Source organism: Oncorhynchus nerka, linkage group LG22 (genome assembly GCF_034236695.1).
Source record: "Oncorhynchus nerka isolate Pitt River linkage group LG22, Oner_Uvic_2.0, whole genome shotgun sequence".
Lineage (NCBI taxonomy): Eukaryota > Metazoa > Chordata > Actinopteri > Salmoniformes > Salmonidae > Oncorhynchus > Oncorhynchus nerka.
The window spans coordinates 46,802,933-46,820,631 of record NC_088417.1 but is presented as its reverse complement, the minus strand read 5'-3'; the positions used below and the strand labels follow the sequence as shown (position 1 = coordinate 46,820,631).

At 40.4% G+C, this 17,699-nt stretch overlaps 1 protein-coding gene across 1 annotated transcript in view; it reads right to left on the bottom strand.

Moving 5' to 3' along the window:
• Window positions 1–12,559: 12,559 nt before the first annotated feature.
• The window catches only part of LOC115105264 (gamma-aminobutyric acid receptor subunit beta-2), an 86,180-nt gene continuing 81,040 nt past the window's right edge, over window positions 12,560–17,699 (bottom strand). Inside the window, exon 10 of the mRNA XM_029627066.2 lies at window positions 12,560–16,558. Coding sequence (XP_029482926.1) covers window positions 16,208–16,558 — 351 coding nt within the window. The 3' untranslated portion in view covers window positions 12,560–16,207. The remainder of the gene's footprint in view (window positions 16,559–17,699) is intronic.

Genomic DNA, 17,699 nt, shown 5'->3' with positions numbered 1-17,699 from the left:
GTGCTCTGCATTTTCCCTGGCTTTTGGCCAGGTGGGATGCTAGCGTCCCACATATCCCAGAGAGGTCAATGACTCAAACGTATGATGAATGTAAATGTGCTGTTAATGCCTTGAAGTGTGCTATAAATGCAAATACATAGGTTGGATGACTAAACCTGTTTTTCTCTTGTGCTCATCGTGCTTCATAATCTGTACTTAATCAGTACATCTCTCCTATCCACCAGAACAAGCAGATACCTCAGGCAAAAATCATCTACAGCGGGGGTGTCTAAATACATTTGCCCCAGAGGCCGCACTCGGTCTTCATTGAGAAACCTGGAAGGCCGCACTGAAAATGTTTTATATTTCTTTGCTGTCAAAATGAGCAAAAAGTTGTCTAGCTGTCACAGATCCCTCCGGAACTTTCATTACGCACACCTGTCCCCTATTCCCACGGATTAGTACTTGTATAAGTGTGCCCTTTAGTTTCCATTGGGCTGTCAATTATTGTTACAATGTCCTTTGGTGTGTGTGAGTACCTGTGCTGTGTGTTTTGGGCTTTTGTGCCCTTGTGGATTGCGCAGATGATTATGGGCCACGTCCCGTGTGATAATCATTGTGCACGTGTGTTATTTATTCAAAGTACTGCTCACTCTTTTATTTTGGCTTTCTAGCCTGTGTTTTGTTACATGTTTGTTTGGTCTTTGTCCCCGTAATTTGGGCACAATTTTAAAACACTATTACGCATTCCTGCGCCTGTCTCCCGAGATAATTTATACCAGCGTGACAGAATAATCTACCATTAAGGGAGACTGATATGCATCTGTTTCCAGATTCTGTGAAAAAAAGGTTGGGGTGTGGATCAGAAAACCAGTTAGTATCTGGTGTGACCACCATTTGCCTCATTTAGCACAACACATTTCCTTCACATATAATTGGCTGTTGATTGTGGCCTGTGGAATGTTGTCCCACTTTTCAATGGCTGTGCAAAGCTGCTGGATATTGGTAAGAACTGGAACACGCTGTCATACACATCAATCCAGAGCATCCCAAACATGCTCAATGGGTGACGTGTCTGGTGAGTATGTAGGCCATGGAAGAACTGGGAAATGTTCAGCTCCCCGGAATTGTGTACAGATCCTTGCGACATGGGGCCATGCATTGTCATGCTGATTGGACCTACTGCCAAATTCTCTAAAACAATGTTGGTAGAGAAATGAACATTCAATTATCTGGCAACAGCTCTGGAGGACACTCCTGCAGTCAGCATGCCAATTGCATGATCCCTCAAAACTTGAGACTTCTGTGGCATTGTGTTGTGTGACAAAACGGCACATTGTGGGCTTTTATAGATCCCAGCACAAGTGTATTGATCATGCTGTTTAATCAGATTCTTACTACGATACACCTGTCAGGTGGACGGATTGTCTTGCCAAAGGAGAAATGCTCACTAACATGGATGAAAACAGATTTGTGCCCAACATTTGAGAGAAATAAGCTGTTTGTGTGTATGGAAAATGTCTGGGATCTTTTATTTCAGCTCATTAAAAATGGGACCAACACTTTACATGTTGCGTTTCTATTTTTGTTAAGTATATATTGAGTTTGTCGCCCCTTACTATCTATTGTGTGGTTCTTTTGTTCTTTGGCCATGAGGAGTATTCCCTGGAGTTGCAGTGAGTTCAAAGGTTCCCTCAGCCTTGGAAGGAAAACAGCCGTGTAGAGAGTTCAATAGTGTAATTGCTGAGTGTGTCAGGCAGATGGATGTAGCAGGGTGTTTGAGTGAATGCTCCATTTACATCCCTCAGATTGGCCTGTTAAACACCTTTCAACCGACACATTACTCAAACTGTGTATGCCTCGACTAACCTGGAAACATTGGATATAATCTTCACCTCCCAAGAGATACTGTAAGTCACTGACTAAGTCCAGTCCATCACTTGTTTCCGCACTGATATTTGACTAAACTTTAGATTGGGAATTTCCTGGAATGAATTATGTAACAGTGAGGAAAGTTTGTATTGTATTTCAACGTACTGTGCAATTATATACATTACTTTTTTAGTTAAAAAACAAACACACGAGGGACATGTAATACTACATAAACTGTACATATCTATTGTAGTAACCATTGACAGCATAGCAAGTGACTTTCCTTTTCCATGCTGTGAGTTCACAAAGCTTTGTGAAGCCCTAAATCACTAGTAGAGACACAGCTAGCCAGGCAAGTGAAAATCCTATCTATTATTCAACAGACAAGAGCATGGTTTGAGAATTGTGAAGCACACATACACACACACACACACACACTGTGCAACATGGGCTGTGCCACAGTCAAATGCCTTGCAGAGGATGATCTCAAGCCCTCCACCCCATCATTCTCTATTACACACACGTGTGAATGGACGTACGCACGCACACATACTAATATTTATCCCTTGTTTGTCTTTTTCGTATCACCTTAGCATCCCTATGTCATTATTCTAACTTCTAGTGGCTGAACCGATACATTCTTCATCAATGGAATTTTGTCTCTGCCTTTGTATTCTTGTCATCCATGCACAACATCCACAACTGTTTATGACCTTGCAGCACAAGCTCATACAGTATATCAAGGCGCAATGGCCATTCAAGTTAGATTTGTTTTCACGATTGTGGAGGCAGAAATTGAACCCTTGTGCATCTCATTGTTCTAGACCTTCGGTGTGCAGATGAGAAGCCGAAGGGAGAGGAATGGCAGCTCCTGTAGACCCCTGTAGACCAACTCCATACAGCGCAGACACGTGTCACTGCATGTGGTAACGCTGGAGACTGCAGCTGCTGAATTTCCACTGAAGGTAGAAAATAGGAGAAATCCGTCAGACAAAAATGTGATGAAACAAAGGAGCAGAGAGAGTGAGAGAGAGAGAAAGAGAATGAGAGAGAGGAGGAACAAGTGAGAGAATCTGAGACAGATAGAGAAAATGACAGAGAGAGAGAGAGAGAGAGAGAGAGAAATATTCATCACATTTCTCCCTGTCTTCTTTCTCTCTGTCTATGCTGGAGTTACAACATATGTGAGAAACCTTTGATTTTCTCACTAGTGGGAGGAAACGTGATCTGCCTGCACATTGCAGCCTGCTCTACACAATGTGACACCTCCCTCCACAGCAATGTGACTAAGGTGGCTCCACACCTCATTAGGAGGCAGTTGAGGGCTACTGTCTCCATGATGCACTGATGATCACTTATATAATATCATCTGGTTATTTGAACAATCTTCACCCGGGGTGCCACACACTCACACACATACCTCACGAGGCTTCTTCTCTCCAAGCTGAGACCTTACTGCCAAATTGCAGATACTGATAGTGAGGATTCGTTCAATAAGTCACTTGCATGAACACAGATTTATTTAAAAAAAAATGTTTACCTTTATTTAACTAGGCAATTAAGAACTAATTCTTATTTTCAATGACGGCCTAGGAACAGTGGGTTAACTGCCTGTTCAGGGGCAGAACGACAGATTTGTACCTTGTCAGCTCGGGGGGTTTGAACTTGCAACCTTCCGGTTACTAGTCCAACGCTCTAAACACTAGGCTACCCTGCCACCCCAAATTGGTTATTAGACAAACACAAACGTAACATTTTCCATCACATTATACAGTCATATCTTACAATGGCACTTGTAAGTCCAGTTGATCCAGTTGAGGTCATGTTTCTGCTGTAAATGTCAGTATCTGGGTAATTACCCCAGCATCAGATAATGTTCTGGCTGAAAGTATCTGTGCTCTAATCAGAATCTTCATTATTTCGGGGAAAAAGACAGAGCTTTTTGCACTGTTACCAAAAAAAACGTTTATTTTCCAATGATTATGACCTGCGCCACCTACATCAGAGATAAGTGTCGTGGGGTGACATTAGTTCTTAATTTTTCGCCTATTGCATTGCACTATATTTGCGGCCAAAATTGCACTGTATTCTCCATATAATATGCCACCATTCCCCATATTATAGTGTACCAATATTGTACCAATTTTAACCAGGGCCTATAGGACTCTGGTCAAAAGTAGTGCAGTATATAGGAAATATGGTGCCATTTGAGAAACAGTTTCTCCTGGAGGGAGTCTTTAAAAAGCACTAAAGCAGGCTTTGCCTTGGGTCAGTGGGGGCCAAGCAGACCACATATCAGACACGCTACTAAACAGGTATTACTATAGCATGCCACACACGGTCACACACACAGTCACACGCAAGCATACAGGCACACACACACACACACACACACACACACACACACACACACACACACACACACACACACACACACACACACACACACACACACACACACACACACACACACACACACACACACACACACACACACAAGGGTAAAGCTGCCTCCTCTTCCCAGTGTGTGTCCATCCTCCAGATGACTCCTTTCATGAAAATATTAAGTGTCCTTGTTGTGAGTGAGTCACCCTGCAACAATATCTTCTATATGTTATCTGGGCCCAGCAAACCTTGTTCACATTGTATGTGGAATCTGAAACGCTCAGTACAGTAATTGGGAGCCATGGGCTGTGGGTGATGAGCTGCACAGGAGACCATGCTCGTCATCAGCTCTCCTGCTGTTCCTTTGTGGCCCTGCCAAACCTGCCCACAAATGGGTGTCATGACTCATGTCGTTGTTCGTTCCTTCTCAAGCAACCCATCTACATGTCTAAAGGGACATGGCAAGGTTTCAGCTGACGGCGAGGGCAGATAAGGTATTCACGTCAGTCCCAGTGTAGTGTCATCATGACACTAGGACACAAAACACCATGAGTCTTTGATCTGTCTGACATGAGAGAGACCTCTTTAGCAATGGTAGTGCTTCGTGATCTCCAGTTTTAGTGTAAGTTTCACTGGAAAAGATACACAAACATGAGCCAACAACATCCAAGCCGCCAGTAACCTTTCCTCGCATAGCCTTAGTGAGTTCCAAGCAATTTAGCTTTGTTTATGGCCTTCAGATAAATTGATGAGACATGATAATATGATCAAGCCATGATTAGATAGGATGAGACCCTAGATCTGAGAATAGAAAATATCCAAACATACACTATGTCGGGTGCAGAAAGCCCTGCTCAGGTTCAGATGGATCCAAGGTGTTAATATCATTAAATCAGACATGAATGTATTTATGCAATCTAAGTCAACGGGAGTTCCGGAAAATGATACATCGGAATGCTACGGCAGAATGCTCAATTTGGAGTGCTCTACTGAACACGGCTAACTAAGCTGCCTGGGCCCCAGAAGTGGAACGCACATGGGTCTTCCCTCATCCGGGAATCGCCGTCTGGACCAAAAAGCACTCTTCCAGCAGATCTCCACATCCCCTCTCCTCCTCTCCGGTGCCGTCTTGCATTGTTATTGTGTACTCATCACATATGTCTTTCACCGGGGCCGAGCTCCAAAGATAAAATAGGATTTGTTGGGGTGTGAAAACTGTTTGGATTGGGATGTATTTCTGAATATAAAAAGGTGAGTGAGAGGTTGTGAAATGATTGGCATAAGTGCAAGGGTCTCAGAAGGTTCTCACGGGTTGAACTGCTATAACACATCTGGCCTATTTGACATGTTTTACCAAAGCAAATTGACAAGGTTATGTTGAGTTACACCCCTCAGGACTCTCTGCTATGATCTCCAACTACAGGCAGACGGAATAACTTAAGTTTTTAAAACCAATATTCCTATATCCTCTTAAAAATGTATATATATTAATTACTTCCATGGCATTAAAAGCTACAAAAAACACTGAAAAATAGCTTCTATCTCAAGGCCATCAGACTGTTAAACAGCCATCACTAACACAGAGAGGCTGCTGCCTACATACAGCCTTGAATTCATTGGCCACTTTAATAAATGGATCACTAGTCACTTTATTAATGCCACTTAAATAATAATGTTTACATATGTTGCATTACTCATCCCACATGTATATATTGTATTTTATACCATCTATTGTAGCTTGTCTATAGCACTCGGTCATTTCTCATCCATATATTTATATGTACATAGTCTTATTCCATCCCCTTACTTAGAGTTGTGTGTATTAGGTAGATGTTGGGGAATTATTAGATTACATGTTAGATACTGCTGCACTGTCATAACTAGAAGCACAAGCACTTGTAATAGCATCTGCTAACCATGTGTATGTGACCAATAACATTTTATTTGATTTTGATTTGATGTTAGATTTACGTGTGGGTGTGTGGGCATCACCTACATTTTTTCCTAATGGTGTTCTATACCACTGGAGAGAATGTAACATGGTGACTGTTACATCTATAGTTACTTAAAGATGCAGTTTGGGATCTTATGAACATACAAATTCGTAACATATTGTACGAATTGGAATTCCTAACATTGACGTAGTACACAATTGTGCACAATTTCCGGGGAACCGTTTTGGCTCGTGAGCACTGCTTTCAAAACTCCTGGCTGAAATTATACAAAAGCTCTGGCGCATCTCTATACTAACCCATTAGAAAGGAGGCTGATCTGATCCTCAAAAGGGAGGAAAAGGTTTTGAGGTTTTTCATGTCAAAGGTTACCCTCTCCAGTCAGGTTTGAATGTACAGCCAGCACCGTTCCAACTTTTTTATTGCATTCTAACAAAATACTACAAAGTCCCCTTAGGCTTCCGGACCACTACACCTTCAAGTGCATCCGAAAAAATCCATAAACTCTGTGGCTACATCATTTTTCCATTCAGACTGAAATGCTTTCTCCCTGTTGCCATTAGGCGTGAACGGGTTCTGTGGGGGATTTCTGGTTCACCAGCTGGGATAGAGCATGTTGACATAAAATACTGTACATACTTCCCCTGATCAAGCTCTGGAAAAACAGTTTTCTTTTTCCATACAGAATGATTAAACCCATCATGATATTGTATACATTTCTAACTTACCTCCAAGAGAAAAACATATTTGATACAGAACCATGTTTAGCTCTAATTAACTCATGTGTCTGCTTTAATCTGCACTTTAATTCATCAAGATCGGTTTGAGATTCTAAACATGGTTCTTTATCAAATATGTTTTTCTCTTGGAGGTAAGTTGGAGATGTAAGCAATGTCATGATGGATTTAATCATTCTGTTAGTCTCCAGTCATTGGGTAAGGTTCAGACTTTGATTCATTGAGTGTTTCCAGAGAAACATAAATCACGCACATCATCAAACTGCTTCTATCACTCCAATGAATAGAAAGTAACACTTGGAGGCCTTACCTGCAAACATTTGAAACAGTTTAAATTTAAAATGTGCATCAGACAACTTAACAAAAATAAAAAAGAAAGCTACATTGTAGCTGCTACTAGTTCTCACAGTCTCACTTCAGAATTAGACGTTCATTCATGTTCCTAAAATGTCAAATGTTGACGTTGTTCCAAATGTCAAATGTAAGGATACATTTAGGCATTATCTCCACATTTTGAAGGTTACAGTATGGTTAAGTTCAGGTATTAACCTCAAATGGTTCAGGTAAAGGGTTAAGGTTTGGGATAGGCTTAAAAAAAATAATATCAAAAACAACTTTCTATCACTGGATTCAAACTTGCAATCGTTGAAGTAAGAGGCAGATGCTTATGCTTTTATGCTCATCCGCCATCCCTCTCCACTGTAGCAAAACCCAAATCTTCTTCAAGGTAACAGCATTCACTGTTGCCCCTACTGGCCGGTTTCCATGTCAACTCCCGATGTCCTCAGACATGGATGGACATCGAACACTGACTTGTATCATGGGTGACCTGGCAGTGTAGTTGGTCCCATCAACTCGCCAGATGACAGTGATTATTTCCTGGAACTGCATCATCAGCCCTATCAAAGATCTTAGACTTTATATCCGCCAACCAATGACATTTCTTACAATAAGTCAACCCTGGCCACAAGATAGATATGTTAAACCTATAAATTCAAGGTTTACTTTTGATCTGTTGGTCTGTAACAACATGCTGTGTGCCAATATTGCATTGATGCATCCTCGACTAGGCTACTACAGTAACTACAAGTACTACTTTCAGGTTTTCGCATATACACGTATACATTCTTTGCGTATTGGCCCCCTTCCGTCCTTGACTTATCCTAAATAAGTCTGTTTAACACACGTATGTTGTAGGGATTTCGATGTCACAAGCATCATTTGTGCTACATGCAGTTTTAAGAGAACATGGAGAATGTTCTATCAGAAAGAGTCGATTCGGAGGTTTCCAAAACCCTTACAATTGCCAAATATCTCTCAAAATTGAAGAGATGAGCTCTATTGCAAAATAGAACTTTCCCAAGAATTCCCACTGTTCTATGCGTTCCACACGTGAGAGCACGTGGCAACAGGTAGTCTACAGTAACACCAACCAATGAAAATGCTATTGTGTTTTTTGAAATGACTATTTTTCAGTATTCCCAAGACCTTCATATCACAACCAAATGATCATTTCCCTATAGCATATATATATATATATATAATATATTTATTATATATATGTTAGAATGTTTGAGTCAAAATGACTGCTCAAGGGCTTGAAGGGGGCCACTTGAGGCCCGGCTTTTCTAGTGTTAAATAATTCATCCTTAAAGAGGAAAGTTACAAAAGCTATTTAAGATCGGTTTCCCAGAAGATTGAAAACACACTGCTCAAATTTCTACATGTAGGAATGTGAGGTAAGACACTACACTTTGGGTACTGATATTAAGCCTCGATTCCAAACTATTCACATGTCTACAGTTGCATCTATAGAGGCTGAGTATGTTTAGCCTCAACATTACATTTTATGTTAAAGGGTGTGTGTGTGTAGTTTAGGCAGGTAAAGGGCAAAATGTAGAAAGCTCACATACAGTAACATGATAAAGGGATGTAGAGTGGTTCTATAGGGTTTCAAAGGAATCGTTTCATCAAACAATCAAGTGTGCATCTACCGTCCTTTGTCTGTATGCATATATGTGTAGCCGATGTGAAATGGCTTGCTAGTTAGCGGTGGTGCACGCTAGTGGCGTTTCAATCGGTGACGTCACTTGCTCTGAGACCTTGAAGTAGTGGTTCCCCTTGCTCTGCAAGGGCCGCGGCTTTTGTGGAGCGATGCTTCGAGGGTGACTGTTGATGTGTGCAGAGCGTCCCTGGTTCGCGCCAAGGTCGGGGGGAGGTGATGGACGTAAAGTCTATACTGTTACATTTGCATGACTCAAATGTGCAATACCATACCACAACTTCACACTGTATATCACAAAATAGGACACAGTACTGACACAGACAGAAGCTTGATTCTAGATTGATGGATGAAAAACAGGAATATGATCAGAAACCTGCAAAGACAAAGAAGCATGGACACCGTCATAGATTACTCTCAACAGCAGACAATAAACATGTGGATTCATAGATTCAGAACTATATACAATATTTATTGACAATGTTTTTTTCTCTCCATGTGTATTAAAAACAGATCATTCATAGGTTTCAGTACAGATTTTGTTCTGGAGATGCTCTTTGTGAGTGGCACGAAGAGAGAGGGGTTGCTGCTGTCTGGAGTGACAATAGAGGGACCGCCTAGGGCAGGGCAGGAGGCTAAAGCTTCATCTGTGAGTGTGCGCAAACACACTGTCACCAAGATGGTTCATTTAGGCTCTGACGTCACTTCTTCCGTATCATTCACCAAGAGTCATCTTTTTTATAGGAGTTTACAAATATAAAAATATATGAAAGAAAATGCGCTGTGAGGTACAAACACGTATTTCAAAGTGAAGCCATTTTATGAAGCAGACATTTTGCCAGTTAGAGATGTGCTTTCAAAACATCCCACTGGCTGACATACGTGCGCACACTCTCAGACGGAAACACACACATACATACATTTATAATATACTACAAACAGTTGTACTGTAGCATCACTGGGCAGATTAAGACGGTCTGTAGCACTTCAGTAGTGAACTGGTTAGTTAGAGTTGTGCGGACCTGAGATGGGTGACTTAACGCTAGCTTTTCACTTGACCTGTGTGCATGTGTGTGTGAGGGTACATATATGTGACGTGTGTGTCTTTGTCTTTGTGTGTGTGTGTGTGTGTGTGTGTGTGTGTGTGTGTGTGTGTGTGTGTGTGAGGGTACATATACGTGTGTGTGTGTGTGTGTGTGTGTGTGTGTGTGTGTGTGTGTGTGTGTGTGTGTGTGTGTGTGTGTGCGCGTGTGAGCATGTGAGTTTGTGTGTGTGTGTGCATATGTACAGTATTTGTTATGTCTTTCTGATCAGCGGAACTAGAAATGCTTATACTCGTGCTGACATGTCACAGCTAGCTCAGGCATGTGCTGCAAAAGGAGAACAACTACATTCTTGCCTTTGATAATGCTTTAAATTTGGCAAAACTAAAGAAATTGTGATTTGAGTGATTGGAGCATATTGAAAACAAATCATGTATGTTTTACTAGGTGATCGAATGGTACTCTTCAAAATATTTACATTATTGTTGTCACATCAGCTGAAACCATGGAATTGCTTTGCAATCACCTTACAGAAAAGTACAAATCAGGAAGTAAAAATGTATTTGCGTATTTTCTTAAGAAATCGGCAAATATTTACAGGAATATTAGGCTCCAAATGATGTTTACTAACATATTATTTGATACATACACCTAGAAACAGGTTTTGGAACACAGTATTTTAAGCCCTACCCCAACTCTGTGAAAACTGTACAACACCAATATCAAGATATTTTTGTAGAGCAATTTACATATAAATCATATTTAAGCATCTACAAATGTATATGTAGATTCTCTGATAACATCATAAAGAGGATGAAGTTTGAAAGAAAAGAAATGCATGGTCATATGAGAATATATTAGCAAATTGGTGAATGGTCATGTGCTTTACACAAACACAATATTGCGATGATAAGTAAAAAGGACAAATAGCAAAAATAACCAGCCATCATATAGATGTAGATTAGGTTAAATAGCCATAGTTAATAGGCATGGTTAGGGGAGTATTCAGTCAAACCTTCACTCCAGGAAACCCATTTAAAATCACTTAGGTCTTGTGTTGCAGAAATGCATCACAATTTTTTTTCCTGCAGTACAGGTTTGACTGAATTCCTGCCTTATTCTCATGTTTATCTGGTATCACTTATTATCAACTTTACAATCATCATATTAATAGTAAGTATACTTCTATCCCCACTTCAAACAATAATATAATGTTAACACTAAGAACAGATATGCTTTCTTTCTCCCATGTGCAAAAACACAATTATAACATTTTCCAAACGATCCCACTACTTATTCATCCTTAAACGTTTACATTATGTTCACCATGTCACAACAAGAGTGTGGTTGCAACTTTTGTTTGGATTGTGGGAAAGTAAGTATAAGAGCAGCGGTTAAACTTTATGGGCTCGGGACCCCTTTCATGATAGGAACTTAATCAGGGATCCCCTCATAATCCACTCAAACTTCCTGAGTGGCACAGTGGTCTAAGGCACTGCATCTCAGTGCAAGAGACATCACTACAGTCTCTGGTTCAAACCCAGGCTGTATCACATCTGGCTGTGATTGGGATTCCCATAGGGCGGTGCACAATTGGCCCAGCATTGTCTGGGTTTGGCCAGGGTAGGCCGTCATTGCAAGTAAGAATGTGCCAAATTAAATAAAGGTAAAAAAAAAAAAATAAAATAATCTTGAGTGCAATAAAAGTAGCATACAGATGTAGGATCTTAATTTGATCAATATTTTGTTGCTGAGAATTTTCCTGCAAAGAAGGAAATGCAAACTTGTAGTGTACTTGTAAAAAAGGTGTAGTGTACTTTTAAAAAGGCATCTAAAGTTTGTAATTTCCACTTTGAAATGTCAGACTTGATTTGCCCTCACAAAATCTACCCCTACACATGTTTTTATTAATTACAATCCACGTAATAATTTGCATTTCCTGTTGTTGCTGTAGCAAACTGTACAAGGCGTTTTGCTATGATGTCTGCAGTGCATGGCTGGACGAACCAAGTCTCAGGCCCGGTGAAAAAACAGGCCCACTTGGCATCGAAGAGAAAATGTTGCAGTTTTTAAGCTGCCAATCAATACAATTGTACATAATTAGAAAGAAAAATTAATTGCATTTATGTTCAAAACAAGTATTGAGTTGAACATTGGATAATTGGTGGAGTATTGTGGATACCATTATCCCTGTGAGCATCCCAGACCCATTTTGCCCATGGTTAAGAACATACTGTATGTTATAGATTAATAGAATGACATAGTATTGTACTGTATTACAACCTCTAAATGTATTCCACGACTCTCTTGGCCAAAATATTTTTAATCTGTTAGCAATATTCATTAAAAAAAACTCAAATAAAACATATCTGGCTGCGGACACCATTTTGGGAACCCCTGTGTTAGAGGACCTAATCAAAAGCAAGGAACTGGACACAAGTTGACAGTATTGAGAAAAGAGCATGTAGATGTAAAGCATGTAGATGTAAAGCAATATGACATATTTTGTGAATATCAATGATGTTGAAAACATACACAATTGAACTTGAGGTGAAGTCACTGCATCTGCATTTAAGGATAATACAAATGTTCATGGACATGTTTTCTATATTTTATTGTTACCGATCATCTAGGGTTCATCAAATCAGATCAGAAATCACTAAGATAAATCATTGATAATATTTGTGCATTTATCCCTGTTTTTGTTTCCATTACTATTCCAAGGAAAGTAAGTATAAGAGCGGGGGTTAAATAATAGAGAAATGCGAATGGTCTAGTCTAATCCTTGAAACTATCTCTGTTTGGAGGGAGTGCCAAGTTATTTTGGAACATCTAATATACTGCCACTATGGCTTTTGTATCAGTTTGTGAAAAATGTTGTTTTATAAAGACAGTGGTCAAATATGGAAATTCCAACGTGTACGGTTTTTCACGGGGTTTCACTAATAAGTTAAACAAACAGACAGGAAAGTAGTATTATTACAGTATTGTGTGTTTTGGTGTCAAAAAATGTTTGAGGTTTCTTAATTTACAGTGCATTTGGAAAGTATTCAGACCCCTTGACTTTTTCCACAATTTGTTACGTTACAGCCTTATTCTAAAACGAATTGACAAAAAAAACGGATCATCAATCTACAAGCAAAACGTAAGTATACAGACCCTTTGCTATGAGGCTCGAAATCGAGCTCAGGTGCATCCTGTTTCCATTGATCATCCTTGAGATGTTTCTACAACTTGATTGGAGTCCAACTGCGGTAAATTCAATTGATTGGAAATGATTTGGAAAGGCACACACCTGTCTATATAAAAGGTCCCACAGTTGACAACTCATGTCAGAGCAAAACCCAAGCCATGAGGTCGACGGAATTGGGGTCCGTAGAGCTCAGAAACAGGATCGTGTCGAGGCACAGATCTGGGGAAGGCTATCAAAAAATGTCTCCAACATTGAAGATCTTCAAGAACAGTGGCCTACATCATTCTTAAATGGAAGAAGTTTGCAACCACCAAGACTCTTCCTAGAGCTGGCCGCCCGGCCAAACTGAGCAATCGGGGGAGGTGACAAAGACCCCGATGGTCACTCTGAAAGAACTCCAGAGTTCCTCCGTGGAGATGGGAGAACCTTCCAGAAGGACAACCATCTCTGCAGAACTCCACCAATCAGGTCTTTATGTAGAGTGGCCAGAAGGAACCCACTCCTCAGTAAAAGGCACATGACAGCCCGCTTGGGGTTTGCCAAAAGGCACCTAAAGGACTTTGAACATGAGAAATAAGATTCTCTGGTCTGATGAAACCAAGATTGAACTCTTTGGCCTGAATGACAAGTGTCGCATCTGGAAGAAACCTTGTACCATCCCTACGGTGAAGCATGGTGGTGGCAGCATCTTGCTGTGGGGATGTGTTTCAGCAGCAGGGAATGGGAGACTAGTCAGGATCGAGGGAATGATGAACAGAGCAAAGTACAGAGAGATCCTTCATGAAAACCTGCTATAGAGCGCTCAGGACCTGACTGGGGGCGAAGGTTCACCTTCCAACAGGACAACGACCATAAGCACACAGCCAAGACAAAGCAGGAGTGGCTTCGAGACAAGTCCTTGAGTGGCCCAGCCAGAACCTGAACGAACATCTCTGGAGAGACCTGAAAATAGCTGTGCAATGACGCTCCCCATCCAACCTGACAGAGCATGAGTAGATCTGCAGAGAAGAATGGGAGAAACTCCCTAAATACAGGTGTGCCAAGCTTGTAACGTAATACCCAAGAAGACTCGAGGCTTCAACAAAGTACAGAGTAAAGGGTAAGGAATATTTATGTAAATGTGATTTCAGTTTTTTATTTGTAATAAATTTGAAACATTTTCTAAAAAAACAGTTTTTGCTTTGTCATTATGGGGTATTATGTGTAGATGAGCTGGGGAAAACGATTTAATCCATTTTAGAATGATGCTGTAACGTAATAAAATTTTGAAAAAGTCAAGGTGTCTTAATACACTGTATGTTGAATGCTGATTCTACTACTGGCAATGCTATACCTAGGCGTGATTCTTTATGGAGTATCACCATTAAGGTAAAAATTGAAGGAAAAGTAGTATTGTTACAGTATACTTATGGTAATGATTTGTCAGAAAAGTAGAGTAATGGAATGCACTGATAACCAAAAAAGAAACATATCTTTAAAATAAAAGAGGACAGTCCCTTTTCAATTAAGATTTGGAGCAGTATTGTGCTTTTATGTATTCTGGTTTGTCTTACCAGCTTGCAGGAGCAGGCTTTTCTCTCTTTCGTACATGTTCTTTTGTATGGTTAATATCGAAACCTGGATGTTAGTAATGGCAGTCATGACAATGTATATTTAGTATGTGGAGTTGCTCAAAACCGTCATGCAAACCCTTCCAGCTTCCTGAAGTGAATTATGTAATGGACAAATGCTGGATGGATCCTCTCTGGAACTATGATAGATATCATTCCTTTTTAAACAATCAATCATTTTACAGGAGATATTTACACATCATTGTGATAGAAAAGAATGGCTTGTGATGCATCACAAAATGCCCATGATAGACGCCTTAACTGCTGGCTCAATGTCATCAGTCATTAGGACTAGGAATGACATATCTGGTGCTATTGGATGTTTCTTAACAAACTAGAGCCAATGTGTGTTTCGGTATATCTATATGAAGAGCAAGCATGAACAAATACATCATTGTATCCTGTAATTTTAAGGATATGTGAACAAAGGACTAAAATGGACAAAGGACAATATTAAGATACACATTTGTGTATCTATCTTCAAGATACCTTTTGATCACATACAGCATCTATCCCTGTATCACTGACTCGTGAACTGCATTGATGACTAATGCAGCATTCTCTTTCTCAGTCTCTCTCTCTTCTTCTGTCCCCCTTTTTTGCAATATATTCAACCTCTCAGTTGACAGGGGGCTTGACATTTTATCAATCAAGTGATGCATTTGATACACTTAGTGATACATTTCTCTGTACGGTGTGCTATAGCATTCAATGTGAATCGTCTATACGCTTGAACTTCTAGTTTCTTCGGTCAAGGTTTGGAATGATGTTAGTTTCTGTTGTTTGAAATATCAAATGTTTTCTTAGAATTGAAATAATGCTTAAAAGAAAGCTTATGATTTGTCAACTATATCAACGTAGAAAAGGTTGGTTCATCATAAAACCCTCATGCTATGACTTCATATAGCAATACTATGAAAATGGAAACTTCACAATATAAAGACAAAATCAATTGTAGGATAAATAACATCACATCTGTCTCTTTGAATGAATACACCTTAGAAAAGATTGACCTGAATGTGCTTGTAGCTGTATTAAGGAATGTCTTTCTGGTCTGTGAGTCATTTTAAAATCAATATATCATTAATATTTCTAACTATGTTTTGGCAACAAATTAAATATAGATTGTACAAATAAAACAAAAATATATGCAAACAAACACTTTAAAATGATAAAATACTATATTCACTAAATTATCTAAATTATAAACAAAAACTCTGGTACAGGCACCATATATGTTCTGAATCTTTCTCTCCTCTAAGGTTTTCATGTGTTAGCCAGCAATTAAGGTGTTCCAAGCTCAAATGGAATCAGTCCTGATTTTGTTTCAGTAATTCAGTCTTGTGTTGCAAGAACAAACACCAAAATACCAATTCAGAGAAATACAAGCAACATTTTTGTTGTTTGTTTAGTTCTGCCCTTGCTGAAGTCCATTTAGTTAACGTAGTAGAGCCAATAGATAATGTTGAACAAGGAAAATACAGTGGGGAAGATCATTCTCGACCACTTGTCGATAGAGTTTACATCAGTTAAGTCAGGAATGTTAATCTTCAGCTGGGAAGCACGCCTCCGTAGCCGGCTCTTCTTCTGAGTCACATGCCGCTCCAGAGTGTTGCGTCCAAAGTTGTGCCTGGCCTGCAGCCCTGCTTTGCGGTACTGCAGGGTGGAGCTGTCATAAGTTAACATTGTGCTCCTGGGGTCACTGAGACCAAGGGTCAGCTCCGACGCTCCCATCTCATTCTTAATTTCTATTGTGCCCAGTAGAATGTTTTCATGTGGGTCCATCTAAAAGGTGAGAAATGATACAAAGAGTTAAAAACGCTATATCCACCAAGTTTTGTTTTTCATCAGAAATGATTGCTTATGGGTACCTTCATGTGTGTGTAAAATATCACTGTTCTCCGATGTTTTATTCATAGATTTTAGATTTTCCAATGCTTCCCACAGTTGTGTCATGTTGTCTGGATGTCCTTTGGGTGGTGGACCATTCTCGATACAAACAGTAAACTGTTAAGCGTGAAAAACCAAGCAGCATTGCAGTTCTTGACACACTCAAACCAGTGCACCTCGCACCTACTACCATACCCGTTCAAAGGCACTTCATCTTTTGTCTAACCCATTCACCTAAGAATGGCACACATATACAATCCTGTCTCAAGGATTAAAAACCCTTATTTAACCTCTCCTCACCTTCATCTATACTGATTGAAGTGGATTTAACAAGTGACATCAATAAGTGATCATAGCTTTCACCTGGATTCACCTGGTCAGTCTGTCATCGCTCGCGTAAGGAGAGAGTGGGTCACGTTGAACACGAAAGAGGCTGGATAGGGCACATACACAATACTCCTCTGCCGCTAGGGCTGCACCCTAAGTTGTCTGGCCCTTCTTGTCCCGTTCAGGCTTGTTGCCCTTTGCCCAGCTTGATGCCCTTTGCCCACTGTGGGGCGGGTTGCAGTGACCAACGGGTTGCCACATGGCCCGGGTCTGTACAGGTCCCTTACGGAATCCTGGCCCCCAAGGGAGCCGGCCACTCGATGCCGAGTTTGGCTGTGGATCGCTAGCAAATGTCAAATAGCTCAAATTTCAGGTGGGGGAGATCAAGGTTCCTCCGTCCTGGGGACAGGAGGCATGGGGATTTTCGATGGTGGAAGAGCGGTATCTACACCCTCAATCTCAGATTCAAAGTCGAGGAGATCCACAAGATTAATCCTGCCATCCTCCTCATCATCCCATAGCTCAACCTCCCTGGCACCAAGTTGTCAGACAGTGAGGGGATGGAATTGATGCTATCCATAACGTCCCCCCAACTTGGGTTTAAAATATGTTTGTAATTGTGCCTGGTATTTTGTTCTTTCAACTCAACACCCCTTGCCTGGACATGCTAGGAATGGAGGAATCTGGGTTTATCACCCTTCTCCTGGTG